General features: G+C 46.9%; 2 protein-coding genes across 6 annotated transcripts in view; one reads left to right on the plus strand and one right to left on the minus strand.

The window, feature by feature from the left end:
* The window catches only part of FBXO38 (F-box protein 38), a 58,541-nt gene extending 54,820 nt beyond the window's left edge, over nt 1-3,721 (plus strand). For all 5 annotated transcript variants that reach the window (XM_047729487.1, XM_047729490.1, XM_047729491.1 and 2 more), the window contains 4 exons: nt 450-595; nt 1,229-1,332; nt 1,613-1,726; nt 3,119-3,721. In XM_047729487.1, the coding sequence (XP_047585443.1) occupies nt 450-595; nt 1,229-1,332; nt 1,613-1,726; nt 3,119-3,297 (543 nt within the window). In that variant the 3' untranslated portion in view covers nt 3,298-3,721. The remainder of the gene's footprint in view (nt 1-449; nt 596-1,228; nt 1,333-1,612; nt 1,727-3,118) is intronic.
* Nucleotides 3,722-9,047: 5,326 nt separating this feature from the next.
* HTR4 (5-hydroxytryptamine receptor 4) overlaps nt 9,048-22,718 on the minus strand; it is a 188,364-nt gene continuing 174,693 nt past the window's right edge. Inside the window, exon 8 of the mRNA XM_047731440.1 lies at nt 9,048-12,015. Coding sequence (XP_047587396.1) covers nt 11,928-12,015 — 88 coding nt within the window. The 3' untranslated portion in view covers nt 9,048-11,927. The remainder of the gene's footprint in view (nt 12,016-22,718) is intronic.

Here is a 22,718-nt window from a genome sequence, read left to right on the forward strand (position 1 = left end):
GATGGGGAAGAGGGCTTCTTGAGAGGAAGGCAAGTGAACAAAGGCTACAAGGGGACAAGGGAATGTGTTCTTTAGGCTTGGCAGTAAGCCGGTTTGAATAGGGTATATAGAACCTACACACTTGTGGCTCTGTAATGCAGCCAGTACTTAGAGCTGTGGAGCACAAAATCAGAAGTGGATCCCCGGGGTCAGTTACCTGCATCAGGATTCCCTGCTTTAATGGGTGTGTATATAACAGGGACATGTAAATCAGCAAGTTTGCTGAGAAGAATTTTACTAAGCCCCACTCCCAGCATGGCAAGCTGTGTTCAGGACTGAATGTGACTGTTTGATTTTCAAATCCACCAAAGATTTTAAAACAGGTTCCAAAGAAAGATGACTCATACTCTAAAGAGAGATTTGCAGGTTGTTCTCTTCCTTGGTCCAAAGCCCTGTGATGTCTTCTGCAGGTAGACACACTGACCCTGGAGCAGAAGCTGTTTAGCGGCCCCTACCCCTACCATATCTGTATCATCCATGAGTTCAGTAACCCTCCCAACGTCCGGAACAAGGTGCGCATCCGCAGCTGGATGGATACGATAGCAAACATCAATCAGTAAGTAATCTGTGGCCCCGGAAGGGTTTTTTGGTCATTTCCTGTGGCAGGGGGTCCCAGAAAGGAATCCTAATTGTTCTTTGTTTGAAATGATTTTGTCTGAGCTTTTCAGGCACTGAACCATAGGACATATAAGATGTAAAAAATGGAGGGAAATGAGTACTTAAAACTAAAAAGCATGCATATATAATTGTAACTTCATTTCTAAACTTAGAGAAAAATTGCAGGAACAGACCATACATGTGCATTGACTTCATTCCTTTAGCCCCAGTACATGGCAAAGAGATGAAATTAAAGATCTTTAAACTTAATGTTTTACATCATCAGAAAGTTGGACTTCTTTATGGATTTGTTATATAAAGGTTTTATTTAGCACCTTATGTAAACAAGACATTTGATTAGAGTGGCTTTCTTTCTTTTCCCAATAGGATTTTGAAGATAGTGAGGAAAGTAATTTTGACCTGACTAGATATGTATCCTCTAGTTGTCTACTTCTGTTAGCTACTTAATACTTTCTTTGAGATGTTCATTGGACTTTAGGCCCGATACAACTTTGACAGGTCCTTTCTTCCCCATACCCTAGCACTGTTTCCAGTTTTGTAATTTTTATTTAATTTTTCTTGTTGCCTCCAGAGAACTCATTAAGTATGAATTCTTCCCTGAAGCCACACGAAGTGAAGATGACTTAAAGAAATACCCCAAGTACCCCTGGGGTAGAGAAATCTACACTTTAGAAGGTGAGCATTGACCATTGATTGGGCACCTTCATGGCTGCTCACTGATTAGATGGAGAGACAGGCCGTAGCGGCAGTAGGAATGGGTGTTCTGAGTATCTGCCGGTAGTAGGGACCAGATGCATACTACTGTCCGTCCCTCTGTGAGTCTTCACCATTCCCAAAATAATCCGAAGCAGATGAGAGAAAGCACATTGTACATTCTGCTTACAAAGTATTACAGTGTTTGGCCCTGTTCTTTCTTCCACACCAGCAGCACTGTTAATGTGTCTTCTTCTTTTAGGGGTTGTGGATGGAGCTCCATATTCCATGATCTCTGACTTCCCTTGGTTGAGATCATTACGGGCCGCAGAACCCAACAGCTTCGCCAGATACGATTTTGAAGACGATGAAGAAAGTAATTATGACCTGATTTTTATTCTCTAGTTTGAATATATCCTACCGTGTTAGATACTTAAAGTTTTGTTTGAGTTGAAAAGCAGTGTATGTAGCCTTTATATTGCTTCTCATGTAAATGGGGGTATTTTTAAATATTTAAAAAATGTTATTTTAATTCAGTTAACATATAGTGTATTATAGCTGCAGAGGTAGAGTTCAGGGATTCATCAGTTTCCTACAACACCCAGTGCTTATGACATCACATGCCCTCCTTACTGCCCATCACCCAGTTATCCATTCCCCCACCCATCTTCCCACCCAGCAACCCTCAGTTTATTTCCTGGATTTAAGAGTCTCTTATGGTTTGTCTTCCTGTCTGATTTCATCTTACTTTATTTTTCCTTCCCTTCCCCTGAGATCCTGTTTTGTTTCTGAAATTCCACATGAGTGAAATCATAAAATTATCTTTGTCTGATTGACTTACTTCACTTAGCATAATACCCTCTAGTTCCAACCCAGTGTTGCAAATGGTAGTTTTTTTTTTTTTTTGATCACTGAGTAATACTCCGTTGTGTATATGTACATCATGTCAAAAAAAAAAGAGCCACCCTACAACCCAGTAATTGCACTAGTAGGTATTTACCCAAAGGATGCAAGCATAGTGATCCAAAGGGGTATCTGCACCCCAGCTGTATAGCAGCAGTGGCCACAATAGCCAAACTGTGGGAAGAGTGCAGCTGCTCATGTAAATGTTTTCATTTGCCTTTTGTTGCTGTTTGGTTCTCCCCCTGCCAGTAGCAGCTCTCAGTTTGTACAGTAAGTTGACTTAACTATGGATATATAAAGGTTGGTGGGCAGGAGTCCTGGAGACAGATTTTTCTACCTAGATGTTTTTGTTACCTAGATGCTTATAATTTTCTTATTCTTGACTAAGAGTTTGTCAGCTGTATTGTTTTGAAATTGTTCCATTTACACGAATGATTATTCTCCTTATGAACTGTTCTCATACATAGAGGAACTTACAATTCAGGTGTAAGCTATTTGGGGAAAAACTTGAAGGCTCTTTTGAATAGAGTTCTTCTGAGTGTTAGCACACTTGAACATCCATTTGTAGGAAGTTTTAAAAACATACTTTATGAGGAAACCAGTTTGGAAGAATACACATACGTGTATCTGTGACTTAACTGTCTGGTGCGTTGTCACATTGGGCCTTTAATCATGCGCGCTCTCCGTGGCCCCAGACGCGGGTGGTGGCATGGCACATGTAACGTGGGGCCCAGTCCGGGAGCTACACCTAGTTCGGTGGCATCACATTACAGCACATAGGCTTTTCTCTGTACCAGCTTCACCAGTGACCTCCAGATGATTCTCATAATCCTACATGTTTCCTCTTTACTTTCTAATTTCCAAGGCACCATCTATGCTCCTCGAAGGAAAGGGCAGCTGTCTGCGGACATCTGTATGGAAACAATAGGAGAAGAAATCTCCGAGATGCGCCAGATGAAGAAGGGCGTGTTTCAGAGAGTAGTGGCCGTTTTCATCCACTACTGTGATGTCAATGGGGAGCCAGTGGAAGATGACTACATTTGACTGGCCCCTCCTCTTTCCCCGGGTACTCTGGCACAAGCCAGAAGGGGTCGCCCAGCAGCTGGCAAGTTCCACAGGGATTCAGGGCATGCAGTTTGGAGGCCCTGGCACATTTTGGTATATAGGAAATGTATAAGGAACATTGAAGTTGTATACAAAGATTTGTACATAGAGGAAATATACAAAGACAATTCCTGAGTACCACCTTTATATCCTATGTTTATACAATTTAATTTAAGAATTCATTTTAATGAAGGCAGATAATTGGAAAGAGTTCATTTTGTTCATTTTTCCTGACTTAGTTCATAAAGTTGTCACTTTTTGGCTGAGCCCCATTTACTATATTCTTAATAATCATTGTCATCCCCCTAAATCTGTGCCTTTTTCTTCTCGAGCAAAGCTGTTTGAGTAAATCTGTTGAAGAGTCTTTTTGTCTTGTGTGCTTTTTTCTGTGTTATTATTAAAACCAACGAAACCTATAGGAGGCAGCTTTATGTTTGTGTACAAAACGGTGATTCTTTTTTTTCTTGGTATTATAGTTGCCGTTTTTCTTAAAATCAAATAAAAAGATTTATGAGTTTAAAAAAAATTGAGTTTGAGAGGGAAAATGGAAGTTTCCAAAGCATTTCTAATTATTTATTTCCACATTCAATTGTGTATATGCTCTATCTTGAATATAAAAATAAAAGTTTATTAAAAACGTTTTTCTTGCCTTGGACCTGAATCCCTGTTTTTAAAGAAGAGTAGCAAATAACTGCATAGAAATGGAACGTGTAGAGTTGCGTCTAAGTAAGATTCCAGTGTAATCCTGTCTCTCGTCTCTTTTTTCTCTAAAATCCTGTGGCCACAAAGTAGTAAGTAGAGCTCTTATGTGACTGAACACGGGGAGGGGCAGAATTTCCCAAAATACCTGGTCACTAGGAGATGGCCTTTCTCCTTTCTCAGAAGAGAACTTCACCCTGATCAATGCCTCATTATAGGACCAGGGGTCAAGAGCAAAAAAAGCTTTTAGAGCACCACCTATGTTTGAGGGATAGCTTTGCCACTTGCTAGCCGAGTGACCTCACGAATTGCTTAAACTGAAAATCTGTGGAAAAATTTTGTCAACCCTTTCCAAATGGAATATGTACAGATGATTTCTATGAGGTGGAATGGCCCTTAGAGACTGCCTCGTCCAGCCTTTTCGCTTGTGGGGATTGAAGCCCAGAGAGGGAAAATTTCTCAGTTATGGTCAAGAACTGGTCAAGGCTATAGATAGGCAAGAATTGAAAGGTCTGTCTGGTCCCACTGGGCTGCCTCAGTATCACGTCCAGAGGCATGCAAGGGCTCCAACAAGTTTCCCTAACACTAAAATAGTGTGAATGGTCATCAGTGTCTTTTCATCAAAGTTCTCTCTTTTTCAAGACAATTATTTCTATCACATTGGGAAGAATTGTCCCGTACCATGTGCCGTCATCTTTTTATTACCTTATTTTTAACTCGGCCAATCTCCCTTTTAACTAAGAGTGTGTTGTACTCTCCAGTTTAGAAAAGGCAGGAAACGAATTCTAGATATTTCGAAATAATACAAACCTCTCCAACTTAGACTGAGTCTAACCCTGTTTTTTCAATGTAACCGTAATAACCAAATCATTTAGACAATGCTCAGATGGGCCGCTAGAGGCCGCTGCCTTCTAACTTGTTGGTTTCTCTCCTGCTCATCTAACCCACAGAACAGGGACAGCAGGAAGCGCGAAAATCATTGCGAAGGTGTCCTGACCAGAACATCTGAGAAACAAAACCGGGAACTTGGAAGAAGACTCCTGTAGGAGGCATTTGGTCAGTGTGTGCAGAATGAGTGGCTGCACAGCCATTGCCGCACAGCAGGGGTCCACCCACTTGCTCTCCGGGGCCAGAGAGCATGTTACTTCCAGCTCCCCCGTGGCCGTCCCTGGGCGGCTGGGAGTGGGAGTGCGGCCACAGAGGGTACTTCGACAAATGGACGTGGCTGTGTTACAGTCCAACTTTATTTATGGACACAAATTTAAATTGCACGTAATTTCCACATGTCACAAAATACCTTTTGTTTCCCAACCACTTTAAGAAGTAGAGACCGTGCCTGCAGGCTGGAGGACTTGGCTCCCAGGCCGCCGTGCGCTTGCCCACACCTGCCACCGAGAATGGAGTCGTTCCATCCAGCCATGCAATGGCTTGTCACCAATCTGCGGTGCAGTGTCTGTCACACATAAGACCTGTTGCAGACGGATGACTGAATTAATGTCCGTGAGACACTCGGCTCTTAGGATGCCGCCAGCTGTGACCGTGAATGACCTCTGGAGGGTGCGGTGGGCCCACATCTCCTACAGAGACTGCACCGTGAAACTCAAGACCTGGATTCAGATCCTAACTCCTCAGTGACTGCCGGGTGACCTGGGGATGGCAATAGCCTCTATTCTGGGGGCTCCGTTTCCTCAGCTGTGAACCGGTAAGAAGGAATAATGGGCCCACCCCGCAGGGTGGGTGTGAAGGTGCAATGAGAGCCTCCAAAAATGGAAGATGGTCCACAAGGGGACAAAACACTGCTTCTGCTGTAATTCCCTTCATTAGGAGAGGGGGTTCTATTACTCTTTCCATCACCTCCTGTTCCTTCAGCCCTGTTCCAGGATGGTAGGAAGCAGAGAGAGCTGGGGAGGCCATTAAGAGGAAGTAATGATACCATGAAAGCATTTTTAAATAAAAGTGTTTCCGTGGGAGCCTGGGTGGTTCAGTGTTGAGTGGCCAACTTGATTTCAGCTCAGGTGGTGGTGATCTTAGGGTTGTGAGATCAAGCCCCCGTGTTGGGCTCCATACTCAGTGGGGAAAGTCTACTTAGAGTCTCTGCCTCCCCACCCCCCAAACCCAATGTGTGCATTCTCTCAAATAGATATTTTTTGAAAAAGTTTTACCAAGTGCTTTGCGTACATCCTCATACTAACCCTTTAGAGTGTGACTGATCATTCTGTCTCTGCTTTACCACTGGGGAAATCAGGGTTGAGCAAGTTAAATATCTTGTCAAAGGCATGCATCGGGCAACCAGCAGAAGCAGGATGCTGTCAGTCGGCCTGCAGGGCCTGTGCCCCTGGAGAAGAGGGTCTCAGTCCCTTGAAGGGGGGCCGGGAAGCCAGCAGAGACCCAGGTAGGATGGGCCTTCTCCACAGGGCACCTGCCCCATAAGCGCTAACCCGAGCTGGCTGCCCTTCACCTGGTTAGCACAGTCCCAGAAAAACGGAGGCTGCTGATTTTCCGACGTGGGGCCTCACAAGCCCCGCTCAGCCCCGGGATGCAGCCAGACCAGAGGAGAAACAACCCCGCACGGCAGACAGCATCTGCTGTGTGGCCTGGAACGACGAAGAGTCCCACGTGTTGATCCAAAATGACACTGACGGTGTAGTTGAAAAAGACAGGTTGCAGGTGATACTCTAGAGCATTATTTATATATAAGAACAAAACAAGACCATATATTTTTATCCATCCATTGAGACATATGGAGATAGGACGCAGTCTCGGTAGAAGAGCACATACTTCTCTGGAGGGGAGTGGGATTAAGCTGGAGTCAAGGGGTGTTTTGCTCTACCCATAGTTAGAACTTTGTATCGTGGGGACGGACTGCATTAATACATTATCTGTGTAACCTAACCCATTTTGTAACCCATCATTTATGTCATCTAAAAATAGATAATTTGTATATTTGGAAACAAATTTAAAGAAGAGGAGGAAAGCACTCTGCTAGAATGGAGTGACCTGCAGTGTTTCGGCGGCCCTGACTCCTGTGTCCTCGGGCAAATCACCTTCCCTGACAACATGAGCTTCCTTTTCTAGAATAAGCTGTCAGTAATCCCTCCCTGCAGGCTACTGTGAGAGGCCCAGGGACCTCATCGGGAAAACAAACTATAAAGTGCCTGCAGTGGTGAGCTCCTGGGACAGAAGAGCCTAGCCAGATAGTGTCCCAGGTTCCAACCATGAAGTGTGGCAAAGTCAAGTTACCTTCCACTAGAGCCACTCCTCATCTGCACACCCCAGGGAGGCTCTGGGATACAAGACAGTGCTGGCTCGGGCTCGCACAGCCCATCCTCAGGCTACTCAGTAGCCTGACAGCTGAATACTGGAGAGAGTAGGAAGGATCCATGCAGGAGGGCCTTTCCTCCCCATTAATCATCTACTGCATTCCTCCTTTGTTTAAAGACCCAAAGAGAGGCTCAGGGGGGTGAAAGAGAGCCAAAGAAGACACTAGAGCAAGTGCAGGGCAGGGCTGCACACCGGAATAGGCGCATCCCGGATTCCTGTCCAGGCCCCAGGCTGAAGCAGAAGGGCACTTCCTAGGCAACAGGAGGGCAGGGCCACCTCTGCTTGCTCACACTCTCTCCCAGCACCGTGCCCTCCATGTGAGAGTGGAGTGAGCTCAGCCCAGTGTGCCCTCGGTTAGGACTACTGGCTTGGCCATCACACCCGCTGCGGCCACACTCCAAACACACACTTCCCGCCCTGGGGCCTGGGCTAGACCTCTCAGCTGAGGTCCGCTCTGCTCCCAGGTGGGAGAGATTTGGGCACTTACTTTGTAAGGATTTTATGAGGATTAAGATAATCTATGTAAAGCACTTACCACAGTGCCTACCAGAAAGGAGGTCATTAAATGTTAGCTTCTCTTATTATTGCTACATTATTATTACAATTATTATTATTATTAACTTAGATATGTTCTAGGGTGAGCTTAAAAAAAAAGGAGGGGAAGGGAAAGGAGAGGCCATCTGAATCAAATGTAATAGCAATTAAAAATATCACCAGTTTCGTTTTCCCTCTCTCTCTGGTTTCAAAAGGTATCTAATTCCACTAGTGATTAACCGCATTCATGCAGAAAGTTTGGAAGTTCCCCTCCAAAGTCCTCACAACCCTTCCCAGCTTCAGGAGCCCCTTGTTGGGTGGGGCACGCCCCCTGCCCTCCGCCCCTTCCCACCAAGTCCTCCAGCACTCAGTTCCCTTTTAAACACATGAGCACTGGGCTCAAGTTAGAACTTAAAAACCTTGTTTTGTTTTCATTTATTTACCTCTATGGCTGCTTTCTATTTATGGCAAGTAATGCTGATTTTCTATTCTGGGATCAATATAATGTTTCCCTCTAAAATGTTTATCTAAGTGAAAACTTGAATTGACTTCAATGAAAAATATTAAGTAAATCGCAGTATTAGGCAGGACACACGTTTGGGGATAATCCTAACGGGGGCCCTTGGATGTCTGTTGGAACACTCCCAACAGTCCTACCAGCTCAGAGAGTTTCTCCGTTTTGTGGACGAGACAAACAAGGCACCGGCTCGTTCAGGTCCAGAGCAGAACGCCGTCCCAAACCCAGGCCTTCAAGAGCATCCCTGATTTGTTAAAATTTAAGCCAAACACTCAGCCTCCTTTTTCCTAGACTGAATGAAGAAGAGATTGCAGATTACAGCTAGAAAAGTTAAGTGTATTAATCTTTTCCACCCATAAGACTAGCTGTTATAAGGAAGGACGTTGACCAGAGCACAGCAGAGTAACAGAAAGTCAAAAGCAACACTGCTCTTTCCCCGAAGAGAAATGCAACACCAACGAGAAAAACAGGCAGACAGCACAGCACCAAGAAAACATAACTTCGTTCTTCCTTGAAGACAATATTGAAGGCAGGTTTGTTATAGCCACGCGCAGCCCCTCCCTGGATCCCCTCCCTGGATCCCCTCCCTCGCCCACCCACTGCCCACCCGCCCATCTCCCAGGTGGACAGCAGCTCGCTCCAGGACAGAGCAAGCGAGCAGTGCGAAGTGGAAATGGGGGTGAGATGAGAAGGCGAAATCTCAGGAAGAACGGGTTTGTCCACAAGCACATACTTGGGGGTCAGTTGAAGAAGATGGTTTGGAGCATCTCTTTTGCTTTCCAGCTGCCGACCAGGAGCTGGATGGGGAGTTCAGGGCTTCTACCTGCCCAGGCCTGTGAGCTGGAGAGTCAAGAAGAAGCACAGCTGTAGCCCCTCGATCCCACATGTGGGGTTGTCTGGTGGCAGCAACCTTCACCGCTGTGATTGTCCAGGCTGATGTGGCAGGTGCGGCCCGAGGCGTATGCCCCCTCCCTGGAAGCATTTCTTCTTGACACCTGGGGCTTCCTGGAAGAGGGTGGTCTTCTCAGAGAAGACAGCGGAATGAGTCTCCTCCTTCCTTGGACAAACTCTACATCTCCTCCCTCTCAGTCTTCCATACACGTGCTCTATTACTGGGACTCTGGGAAGCCAGACCTCTCAGAAATGCCCGGCTGGCAGCTGTCCAGACAAAGCACCTCTGCTCCTGTCCTATAAGCTTCCAACATGGCTATTGGGTGCATCGCCACATCATCCCAGCCCCAGTCCAAAGCCACAGCGAAGAAGAGACCTCCGCAAAAGACACCATCTTCTTGACGACGGCAAGGGCTTCCATTTCCTCAATCACTACTGTTTCACTGGTCCAGGGTGCTCATGACCTCTGCAGACACCAATCAGGTGCTGACCCACAGAAGCGTGTCCCGAGAGTCCAGAAGATGATGGATATGGGAAGATCTCATTTTTCCACGCATGCTGTCCTCTGTGGGTCCCTGTTGAATCCAAGTTACCATTGAATATGGTAGACCTACCACCGAGAAATCATGGTTTACACCAGCAGATAAGCTTGCCAAGCTCCTGGGAAAAGAAGCATTTCGTAGGGAACCAATCCTACTGGATGTATGCTCATTTGTATGTGTCTACGTATGCAGTAGCAGGTACTGTCGACTTAGAGAGAAAAGCTTACCAGTTGCCACAAAGCACTAACCTATTCCTCCTCACGATGATCTGGTTCTCATGATCTCTTAGCTGTTCCCTAAGAAGTTCTTTGTGCTTTGAGATCAGAGACCTCATTTAGACAGCTTGGGAAGAACTGGACACCTGAATTCACTCAGCTCTGCCTTTTCCATGAAAAAGTGTAGAGAGAAAATGCAGCTATGAGGAGGCCTGTTAATCTTCTCTGGGAAGGTCCCCTATGTGGGGTGACTAGCCGGCCTCCTTTGCCTGGAACTGAGAGCATTCCTGGGATGTGAGACTTGCAGTACAAAAAGTGGGGTGTCTGATCATCCTTCCCATTATTTCTGAGGACAGAGAGAAGGGGGAGAGCCAGTGGGTTCTCCTTCCACAGATAAAATAGGTGATAAGGAGGCAATTGTGACTTCTGGGATGACTTAGGAAGGAAAGTGGGGTCAACAGATCAAACACAAGGGCAAGGAGAACTGGTGAGGCTAGAAACTTTGGGCCCATCTATATTTCGTAACCTCCCCCACCACCCAGCGCCCATATTGCCTTTTCGCTGGGCTGGATCCCTAAGGACCAGCAATCCATCTTCGAAATAGCATTTTTATCAGCAGTCAAAAGAAAGGCTACCAGAAAAAAATCTGCCCTCAAGAGTTTCAACCTGGGGAGATAATTCGCCCCAAGACGAAATGATTTGCTGGTAGCTTCGAGATCAAGGCGGCATCTCCTAAGGAGCTTGGAGGAAGTGAGATGCTTAAAAAGATGCGGAAAAATGGTGCCCCAGAAGCTTCACAGGCAGGGGGCCAGTGAATTTTCCCCAGAAAGTAGTGGTCTGTGATTATGTCTTTGCCCCAGTGAGCAAAATGCCTGCCCTGTGCCAAGCACTGCCTTGGCACAGGGCCCAGAAAGCCCCTGAAATGTGTCTTATTGGAGCAACTTCATTTCCTCGGCAAAGACCATCCTTCAGCAGTGTTCTCGGTAATGGTGCCGTTCCTTTTCCCATGTCATGGAAGGAAAGTGGATCAAGATTCATTCCACGTGACCTCAGACCCGGTATGCCGACGAGAAAAATGTCATCTTTAAACACATAGAGAAATTAGACGAAGAGTAAAGATGCCTTTGGATAATGGATCCAAAATCAAAACCTGAGCAGTTTCCAGAACTATCCCCAAGAAAAAAGAGAAATGTTCCTATCTATCAACCGGAAAATACTGACGTTTCACTTGTCAGCTCTTTTGTGCTTCTGGACAGACATCTTGGCATTGGTATCAACTTGATTTCATTACAAAAGCCTTGATTAATTCACCCACCAAAGTATGTCCAGGAGGTGGCCAGAATGGAGAAAAGACTTAAAAGGGTGTGTAGATGGCAGATCAGCGTCTCCCAATATCTAGGGGCTCTCAAATGGGATAGGGAGCTAACTGCATTGGCCCCGATGCAAGATGGAGCAGAGATAGGATTGTGTCCCAAGAAAGGGAAAAACTTTCTTACAATTAAAACTTCCCTACAATAGAAGGAACTGCAGTAGGAGGTAGTGAGCTCCTACCCCTGGAGGTGTGCAAGCAGAGACTGACCAGACTTCCAGTAATGCTATGGAAGATGCTACTCCTGCACTGGATGGGAGGCTGGATCTGGGGATGCCTGAAGTCCCTTCTCAACTCCAAGATCCTCCATATTCTGACCTTGGGTCCTTTCCCACACTGTGCTCCATGTACCTTCCCTGGGCCCTTGGCCCCACTGCCTCGTGCCTCACGGGTGGTGATGAGGGTCAGGAGAGATACCAGGGTGTCCTGTTCATGCAGACACGAATGGGAATGAATGGCTTAATCATGAGCCATGTTCTCAATCAGAAGCATGATTCCAAGGATTCTGGGTCATTGTGTATGGGCAGTTTCTCAAGTTCCTGGTGGTGTCCACTGTGCAGAACTGTGTACCTAGGGAGGAAGGCAAGAAAGCATGAGAATTCAACAGGCGTCCTTCAAATGCCCCCAAGAGAGTGTTCCCACCCACTACTGTTGACTTCCTTTCTACCGAATGCTTCTGAGAGCATGGCGAGGTGGGGCCGCGCATGGGGGGGACATCAAGAGGGAAGTCCCCAGAACTGAATCCAAGTTGCAAGCTAAGTTTCCTCCACCAGGGAGGGTTCTGAATTCAGTAATATCAAAGTGCTGAGATTCGTAAAGCACTCAGAGTCTGAGAGACACAGTAACTGTATTTGTTTCTTTGATTCCTTTTGGTGACATTTGGGAAAGTAAATCAATTAGACGATCAAAGAGCCTGTTGACTCCAAGCATCACCGTGAAATTTACTACTTGACAAGTGTGTATTATTTGTCTGCAGCATCACACAGCTGCACTCGTATGTTAAGTGCCTTTAAATCAATCTCAATCGCAAGTGGGTCTTATCATTAGTAACCCAGATTCCAGCATCTGGCAGTTATTCTTATGAAATTTCTAGAGTTTCGGAGCACGACCACCACTCACTTCCCTCAGGCCAATGTCAAGCCCATTCAGTAGAATAAAGAAATACATGCCAGTTATTTGGCATCATAGGTTGACAATCCACTTGGCCATGGCTTCTCATGAATTACATTAATGCTTTGCTTTGAATTATAATGAATTATTGCTGACTTCTAGTGACTGATTGGTTTTTACCAGGTACCGTACACAAACTTCTCCAGTGTCACCTTATTTAATCTTCACAATGGAAGATAGTATTATATTTTGCAGTTGAACAAAGTGACACAGAGCTTCAGTGACTTGCCCAAGAGAATAAAGGTAATAGGTGAAGAAAAAGTCAACCAAACTCTATCTGATGCCAATACCCATGTTCTCACACAACCCTTGGACGAGGTCTGGACTTAGAACAATGGGTCTCAACAGGGACAATTAGGAGTCATCTTTGGTTGTCATGGCCTTTATGCAAGGGCATCTAGTGGGTGGAGACCAAGGTGCTGCTAGACATTGTGCAACACACAGCACAGTGACCCACAACAGAGAGTTACCTGGTCCCAAATGTCCATAGAGCCACAGCTGAGAAACCCTTATCTTGAATAAGAAGTCCTCTGAGCTGGCGGAAAGCAGATGTTAGCTGAGGAACAGAGACAAGGTGACAGACACGAGTCTGAGCTCTCAAAGAACTGTCCACTGCAGCTGCCGCTGGGCTTGAGGCTGGGTGGGGGAGATTGGGGATGGGACTTGAAAAACCACCTGCTAGCACCTGCTAGACGAGCGTTGAGAAGACTAGAGTGGAAATGGCTCTAGAGAGGAAGATCATGCACTTCTAATGAGGATGACCAGGCAAGGTGTCCTGGGGAGGTATGTGACTGAAGACCTCAGGGAAATCAGTGTTTCAGCTACTGAGTCATTAACGCTCAGCCCCAAAACCACTCCTCTACACTTGGCTTTGAAAGGATGCTGCAAACCGAGTATCAGCTTCGTATGGGGCTCCACCTGGGTTTCTCCACCAGGGGGCGCTGCAGGAGGATGGACGCCTGGGAGAAGGCACAGGGCCTTGCTCCTCTGGCGGGTACCATCCCAGCCAGTCTTCTTCAACCCCGCAGCTGAGTCCAGTTCTCAGTCTAACTCTTGTATAAGCAGCTTCACGGCAGCCCCTGAAGGATGGCAGCGCCTCCTCTTCAGAGGTCTCTGTCTCTGCTGTGTGGGATCCCTCCTCTAAGTTTCTGTTCCATCTGTTTGCTGTCTTGTCCTCTCAGCCCTGGAAGCAGTAGTTGCCTCAGATGCAGCTCGAGGGACTGAGGAAGTAAGCTGGGCTCCAGGCACCACTTTCCATAATCACATACATTGTTTCATTTGTATCATTTACTCTTCTCAACTCTAAGTGGTACCTACAATACTTAAACCCATTTATAGATGAGAAAAACCAAGACTCAGAGAAGCAAAGCAATTGAGAGAAGGCCACAGTGTCCGTGATGCCTGACCTCAAAACTCTTAACCCTTTACCCTGTTTGTGGCCAGTAAGTAACTTTCACAGGCCATCAAGGCACCCCTCCCACACCAAGTTCATGTGAAGAGGGTGTCCTGGTTGAAAATGAAAAGTGATACACATGATCACGTTAGAAAATGTGCTTTCACGGGGTATAGGCATGTCTCTCCAGCAGCCTTTCCTTTATCTCTACTAAGCATCTGCTTCTCATGTGCCCTTGAGCAGATAGTTCGGGAATGACTAGAGAAGATGTGTGGAACTGGAGTGGATATTGCAAGTGGAGGTTCCCTTTACCCAGAGCGCAACTGAAGGGCAGCAGCCTTTTGAGAGATGGGAGTCGGCAGAAGGACATGCTTTCTAGTTACAACACGTGTGTGGGGAGGGTCCTCACTGTGTTGTGGCAGGTAGTATGCACAGGATGGAGGAACCAGTCTGAGACTTCGTGGCGGGACCGAATGAGCGGCTGTGTGTCTGCAATGGAGTCTGGCCCAAAGAGGTACTCTCTGGGCTTGGGTGTACATTCCCAAGTCTCCATGAGATACAGATCTTTAACTTCATGTTTTCACTTTCATAGTGTATGGGTATTTAATCAGATCCAGGGGTCATCAGGACAGCCACATTATGAACCCACACTGCCTTGGGAATTCGGATCCCACACTTGCATGAGGTTCACCCTGATGTCGCACTGACAGTGGCAAGCTTTAGGTTTTGTCTCTGCAAGTAGGACGCATGAACCTCCAGCAGTCTGTAAGTATATTCATGGGGATCTACACATCCCCAGTTTGAGGACCAGTAGGGAAAAGGAAGCACACTTAATGTATTAACCAACCCCGAAACAGAACAGCCTTCAAGCCCTGACGTGACCATCTGCTGGTTGTGTGAGCTGGTCAAGGAGATCAGTTCCACCTACCTTACAGCTTCTTTGTGATGATAAAATTACCATCTCTAAAGGGCTTAGCAAAGGGCTGGACGCATAGTAGATACTGGTATCTTCACTGTTAAGGAAGCCAAGGTTCAGAAAAATAGGACTTTCCTAGGGTCCAAGAAGTAGTTACAGGTGGGATGGTTAAGAATACAAACTCTTAATGCCTGAGTAAATCCTGGCTCTGACAGTCACTAACTCTGGGAATTACTATAATTCACAGGGTTGTTGTGAGCATTAGATGAGATAATGCACACAAAATGCTTATTAGAATATGATGGCCAAGTAGTAAGCACTCCATAAATGTTAATGAGCGCTGTTGCGACTTGACATTGGACATAAAACTTGAAGCTGGTTCTTGATCGCTGATTTGGTGCAGAAATCCATTCTTTAGTAATTGATCAGACATTTGTTCACCTAGCAATTGATCACAGAGCCAAAAGAAACCTTCATGATGGGTTTACAGATAGAGAAAGAGCCCCAGAGACAGCCTGTCATCTGTCAGAGTGGCAAGAGCCTCTCGGTTCGGTTTGGTTTACGATCTTACTTGGCATTCTGCAGCTGTGCGGGGTGGAACGCAGACCCCAGATGCGTGGGTGTAAACCTGGGCAGTTTCAAGTCCAGATGAAAAAAACTCACGGCTGTTTCCCAAGCAACGGCGAGGTGGGAGGGATCTCCCTTCAAGCTGGGTTGCTTCCCCCCTTAGCATTAATTTACTCAAACATGAAGGGAGCCACATTAGGTTTGGTAATTACCTGAGTCTACAATTCATTCACTGAACAATTAGCATCGCACTTAGAGCAGCTTGGATGCAATAATTAGTCGCATAATAATAGCCCCCTCTGCCTGCCCAGCCTGGCATTTTAAGGAAATGATTAGACTTTATTCCACGTCACCCCAGCGCTTCCCCGGCATGGCGGTGCTCACATGGGGTGCCTGCCAGAGGTTTTAATTATTAAAATAGGACATGCATGGGTTTAAAGGGATTCAACCCTAAGGCAGAGTTTCCTGAAGCTGGAGCCCTAACATCTGGGAACAGAGACCTCACATGGGGCATTTTCTTGATGTTGGGAAGAATGAGACTTTCAAGTCCTTGGCCTTTTTCATTCGGCCACTTATTTATTTAAAAACAGGGGCACATGGTGGCTCAGTGGGTTAAGCCTCTGCCTTCAGCTCGGGTCATGGTCTCAGGGTCCTGGGATCGAGCCCCATGTCGGGCTTTCTGCTCAGCGGGGAGCCCCCCTCTGCCTGCCTCTCTGCCTACTTGTGATCTCTCTGTCAAATAAAACAAACAAACAAACATATTTTCAGTATCTACCATGGTCTAGGAACTGTGCCACACCCCAGAGACATGAGGGTGGTGAAGAAAATCCGCTCAGTCTCTGTCCTTCTGGAGCCCACAGTGTGGCACCGGAGACCCACGGTCAGGTGCAAAGTCACAGCCTCAAGAGGTGTTGAGATGGGATGTTTGGGCTTGCCGTGAGACCATGTCACAGGGACACAGGTGAGGCTGTGCGTCAGGGTCTTGTGGGCCAGGAAGCGGTGGAGATGAAAACTGAAGGGTAGGGAGGGGTTCAGCAGGCCAGGGGAGGGGGAGGCTGGCAGAAGGACCACTGCCACAGGGGTGGGTGGGCGCTTTGAGGGTCGAACAGGCTGCGGGTCAGTCTAAGATGAGCATGAAGGCGCAGTGAGGCTCAGCACACCATGGATGACTTCACTCAGCTGAAAGCCACGGAAACCTGGCCATGGCTGTGAGCAGAGCAGGTGCACGAGGACTTCATGTCTGGAAGAACACTCCAGCTGTGGTGTATAGAATGGACTGGAATGAGGTTGGAGCGGGAACCCAGAGGTAATTTAGGAGATGTATTAGCTTCCTATTGCTTCCGTACAAACAGCCACAAATTCATTGACTTAAAAGAACACAAATTAATTACCTTACAGTTCTGGGGATCAGAAGTCCAAAATGGGTCTCACTGGGCTACAGTCAAAGGATGGGGTCGAGCTGCATTCTTTCTGGAGGCTCTAGAGGAGAAGCCCAGCCCTTAACTCTTGCGAAGACTGCGTGCAAGGCTTGGTTTATGGCTGCCCCGCCCTGCCCTCTGCTTGCATCTGCACACCCCTCCATTGACGACCCTCCTGCCCCTCGTCGTTAGGGTGCTTGTGAGTACAGGGAGCCTCGTGGACAATCCAGGATACTCTCCCGATCTCAAGATGCATAGCTCAATCGCATCTACAAAGTCCCTTTGGCAGAGTAAGGTGATAGATTCTCAGGATTTGGGGGTTAGGATGTGAGTCTCTTAGGACAGCCATTATGTCACATGCCACACATAATTCTCAAGGTGTCCGGAGGTGGCTCAGAGATGTTGGATGGGACAAGTGGGGGTGTTGAGAAGTCAGATTCAGGACATGTTTATCTTGAAGGGTCCGCTGATGCCTCACCCATGGGGGCAATGGGGGCATTTGGCATTTGAGGCACAGCATGAGTGAGGTAAAGGCAGGGAGACAGGACCGAGCACAGAGTGGTATGCTTTTTGGAGGAAGGGCGGAAGTTCTAAGAATATATCCTATATGGTGAGGTGAGAGTGCTGGGAAATGAGGCTTAAAGGAGGGTGAGGTGGCATTATTGGGGATCTTAAAAGCTGGGCTAAGGAGGTTGGGCTGATTCCTTAGGTGATGGAGACTGAGATGAACACTACACTGTGGGAAATGGGAGGGATGGTCAGGGCACTGAAACCGGCGTGGAGGCTCCCTCGTCTGGGAAAGTTGATGTCATGAGCAAGGCTAGTAGCAGAGAAAGGAGAAAGAGGACCTTGCAGAGAGTGATGGGAAGGACGCCATTGTGGATCGCACATGGGGACCCACTATGAAGGTTGCCCCAGTGAGCCAGAGTTTAGATGGGGCAACTAAGTGGATGCCATTCACGAGGGGGCCCCCGACCCCCCAGAACCTTCTCTTCTCCGGTAGAGACACCTTCAGTTCCTCAACATTCCTCACAGATCAGAGTTTTTACTCTCCTCAGTTTCTTGGTTGTTCCACTCTGGACTAGCTTACCTTTGTAAGGTGGCTAAGGGTCCCGGGCCTCAGGCCCTCCCCTTGGTTATGTATCAGTGGAGTCAGGATAAAAATCCACATTTATGGTCCAGGTGTCCATTTTCATACAGGTATTTATAACTATTCCGAAACAGGGAGGGTTTCCTTTAAGTCTGCTCCCCTCACACTCCCACCCCATACTTTCAAGGGTGCACAATCTCCTAAATGTGCTTCTTCACCGTAAGATGCAGCGGTGGCCCCCAGCTCCTGTATCCCACAGTCTGAGGCATGATCCCCACCCTGGCAGCAGGCTCTCCCTGGTCCCAGTGGAGGCCAAAGCTAGAGCATTCTTCTTCCATCTCCAGAGAAGATGTGACTGGGGACGACGTCAAGACACCGTGTCAGGCTCTTACTGCTTGAACAGAGAATGGGTGGGGCTGGCTGAGGGAGCCGGGTTTGGCCCATGTGTTCACAGAAGCAGAGAAAAGTGGTCCAGAAAGAAAAGACTGAAGTTGATGTGTAGTACAAAGCAGGCCAGAGATTATGGCCTCTGAGAGATGAAAGAGGAATGCCAATCCCTAAAAGCACCCCATTCCTTATTTCAGCCCCAGGAAAGACGAGTAAACTTCCTGCTCTGAGGTCTCTGTATCTCTCCAATAGATCTCTCTTTGTTTTTCTTCAGGAAGCATGAATGGATTTACAGCCTGTGGTAGATACTATGAATTACGTATTTTAAAGCCAGTGCCCATACTCTCTTCTTTCTTTCTGACAGGGGACGTCTCTTAGTAGAGGCAAAAGTGCTTGATGCATTGCAGCTGAGGGCTTGGCCAGTGATCTTCTCCTGATGGACAGGACCCGATGGTCTGCTAGGGGAGTCTGCTGAAAAATGTTTTCATCCTGAATGAAAGACAAGTGCAAGAAGACTCTGCCTTATCTTTGAGCGTTTGATTATGGCTATGGTTTTTGAGGAGGATGCAGTGTTTGGAGCTGTTGCAGCTATTTTGTGACCATAAGAGCATCATCCCAGGATGAAAACTAACAGGTTGAGAATGGCAGAGTAGAAAGATAAAAAGGATACAAAGCATCTGGGTCCTCCACGCTGCTGTTGACTTAATGGATTAACCAACCCCGAAACTACCCAGCTCTGGACTTTCTATCTTGGATAAATGATCTCCTTGTTTAAGCTAATTTTAGTTAGGCATTGCAGATTGTCCTTGTAGGCCAAAGTGTTCTGAATGGTATGATGTCCATGCTCCCTGTCTTTCATGTCTACAGACACTTCCCAAATTCTGCCACATTCAAATCCTACCTCTCCTTAAAGACCCAGTTCAGTGCCCACCAGGAGGCCTACCAGAAGCCTTCTACACTATCCATCAGCAGTTAGTGTCTGTAGAAATACAAATTATCTGTTAATGTCAGGTGTTTGACTGGACATATCTCTCGCCTCTTAACACTCCTGAAACGGAAGGTCCCTATCTTATAAGAGGTAACGATCTTTCAGCCCTCTATACCAGACCCTGCACTAAGTGCTTGGAAAATAATATTGCATTTAGTGCTTACAATGACTCTATGATGCCAGCACCATTATTTTATATATTTCCATTTCACAGATGTGGAAACTGAAACTCAAAGAGCTCTAGACTTGCCAGAGGTCATTCAGCCCTCAATGGGCAAGGCCAGGATTCCAATCCACACGTGTTAAAATCCGGAGCCCTTTTTGCTGTTAGTAATTCCCAACCTATTCCTTCTTAATCCTTGCTATAGAGTTCACGACACCTTCCACAGAGTGCAGAATATCATGGAATCTATAGAAATGAAAAGCACTGAATGCATTACAGAATGAGACAGTCCTCCCTAGCATTGCTTGGCATTTATATTGATTACAGAGGACGTTGGCAGGTCTTCTGTCCCTGGTCCTCACGTGGCTCTGTGTGTTGTCCTGCTCAGATAATCTCTGCCTCTGTGATGTGTTTTTCATCTTTTATGTTCCATGCCATAGCTTCTGGGGGCGGGGTCCCCTCCACATTTGGAAATGGCCCTGCTTGTGGGTAGTTTTGGTTCTCAGTCTCTCCAAGGGAAGGAGACTGAGAAGGCTACCTTAGCATGAAAATCACATCATGGGCTGGGGTCGTTCCCATGGAAACACCCTGACAGAGAAGCTGGGAGTCTGAAGATGAAGAAAGCCATGTTTTCCAGCTGGTAGAGGATTGAAGGTATTATGCACTAAATGCATCCCACCCCAAATATGTCCTTAACTTCCAATAGGATGGTATTTGCAGGTGGGGCCTTTGGGAGATAATTAGGTTTAGGTGAGGTCTTGAGAGTGGGGCAGCCATGAAGGGATTAGTGCTCTTATAAGAAGAGGAAGAGAGACCATAGCACCTTCTCTCTCTCTTCCTCCCTCCCTGGTTCTCTCTGCCATGTGAAGACTCAGTAAGAAGGTTACCTGTCTGCAGGACAGGAAGAGGATTCTCACCAGGAAACGAATCTGCTGGCTCCTTGATCTAGAACTTCCCAACCCTCAAACCTGTGAGGAATAAATGTAGGTTAAGCCACCCAACCCATGACAGTGTGTTATGGCCGCCCAAGCAGACTAGTACTGGAGATCTTAAGGAGCCAAAGCAAAAATGCAGGGAGGGAGAAGGAAACAACAGGCTATGTTAGAGAGAGGGGACTTTTTGTCTTTAGGAGATTAATTCGGAAAAACCCGAGGCATCAAGAGAAAATAAATGACCAGAAGGGTGAGAGCCAGTGGGTGCTTCTGTGAATCTTTTACTAACACTTCATTTATCTAGAGGTGAAGCATCCAGTGACCTTACCTATCCAGAGACCTGACTGAGAGGTTTTTATTTGTTTGTTCTTTTTGAAGGCCTCTGAATCATCAGAGTAGCTATCGCAAGTGTGCTGGCTTGTCTTAGCCCTCCTTGGTTTTTCACTCAGAGAATATTTACACTGGGTTTGTGTGTAACTCTAAAAAGTTTGGTTCTTCTTCCACACATGGCAGATCAGAGCTCGCTAGAGCTGGACAGACAGGCTGCCGCACAAAAGGACAGTGGATGTGTGCAAAGAGCAAAGAAACAGAAGCAAGTTGACAGAAATTGACCCAGTGAAGCCAACAGTGGCCACTTGGTGAAGACGAAAATGTTTCAGTCCATCTCTCTAGGCTGTGACTGTACTAGGATGCCTTAATACAGGAAAGCCAAAACCACAGCTTTGAATAAAGTGGCTCCAAAATCTGATTCGATACTGGGGAATCCAAATAAAGTCTGTAGTTCCGTGGCTAGTGTTGGGAAAATGCTAATTTTCCAGCTTTGATCAACTATCCATGGTTGTGTAAAATGTTAGCATTGGGGAAAGCTGTGTGAAAGGTATACGGGAACATTCTGTACTATCTCTGGACTATTCTTCCACAGATATAAATGTGTTTCCAAATAAGATGCTAATAAAATACTATCAAAAATCGCGCTCATCCTGATTTGGTCACAGTCACTTGTTTAAGAAGGATGAAGGGTGGTGCACCTGGGAGATGCTGCCGGTGAAGCAGCTGACTCTTGGGTCTGGCGAAGGTCATGATCTCAGTGTTGTGGGATCCAGGCTTGTGTTGGGCTCATACCCGGTGAGGAGTCGCTAGAGAGTCTTCCACCCTCCCCCTCGGCCCCTCCTCCACTTGTGTTCATGCACTCGCTCGCACTCTCTCTCACAAACAGATAAATCTTTGAGAAAAAGGAAAGATGAAGGAGTTCACCACTCATAGCTGAGGAGAGACAGGATGAATGGGGACCTGGGATGACTCAGATGACAGATCTGAGGACCATGATTTCATGGGGTGAATCCAGCTCCGGCAGGGGCCCATCTCCCAGAGGCCCGGGGAAGGCTGTGCTCCCAGAACAGGGAAGAAGCCCCAAACAAAATTTAAAAATTAAAGAATAGAAAAAGAAAGAAAGCCCCCAAACCATATATTTCTCCGGCCTTCAGATCAATAGCAGTGGAGGTCCAGAAGGAAGTCTGGGCGTGGTGGGTTTCTGGCAACAACTGTGATGTTTCCCTGTCAGGTGACGTGTCCATTGGACAAGCGGGTCCAGTGAAGACAGAAGAACAGGCAGAGACCAAGGACATGGTGTAGGAAGAAGTGACGAGACAGACACAGACAGACTCAGAACACAGACAGTGACAGACTTACAGAGTCAGACAGGAACTGGTCTATTGCAGAAGAGCAGGAGGAAGCCGGAGACAGGGGAGCAGCCGCTTTTAGTTGAAACAGAAAACAGCCACAGATGAGGGAGAGCCAAGCAGAAGTTGAGAAAGAAAAAAGAAAGAAAACACAGAGGTTAGTGGACAGGGGATCTTAGCCTAAAGGACTATTCCAGCAGCCTCCAAGTGCCTTTAGGGAGGATAAGGCGGGGAGCATAATTATTGCACAACATGGTTACGTCACACTGTCTAGAAAGCACTTTACTAGTTGGCATCTCATGTGGGTCTCACAGCAGCCTGGGAGGGTCACTGTGCAGGTGACCCCCTGAATTTACCATGGAAGGTCACAGGCCTGAAGAGTGCAGTCTCCTGTCCACAGATACCCAGCAGCAAACACTGCCGAAAGCCACGTGTTCCGAGTCATCCTTGCACGGTGATGGGTCTCCAGGACTCACAGACAGCCACCCCCTACCCCTGCCTCCCCTTCCTCTTCCTTATCACTAGCCCCCATTTCCTGAGTCCTTATGGCTGCCAGGTCCCATCCTGCAT

The sequence above is a fragment of the Lutra lutra genome, chromosome 5 (genome assembly GCF_902655055.1).
Source record: "Lutra lutra chromosome 5, mLutLut1.2, whole genome shotgun sequence".
In the NCBI taxonomy this organism is placed as follows: domain Eukaryota; kingdom Metazoa; phylum Chordata; class Mammalia; order Carnivora; family Mustelidae; genus Lutra; species Lutra lutra.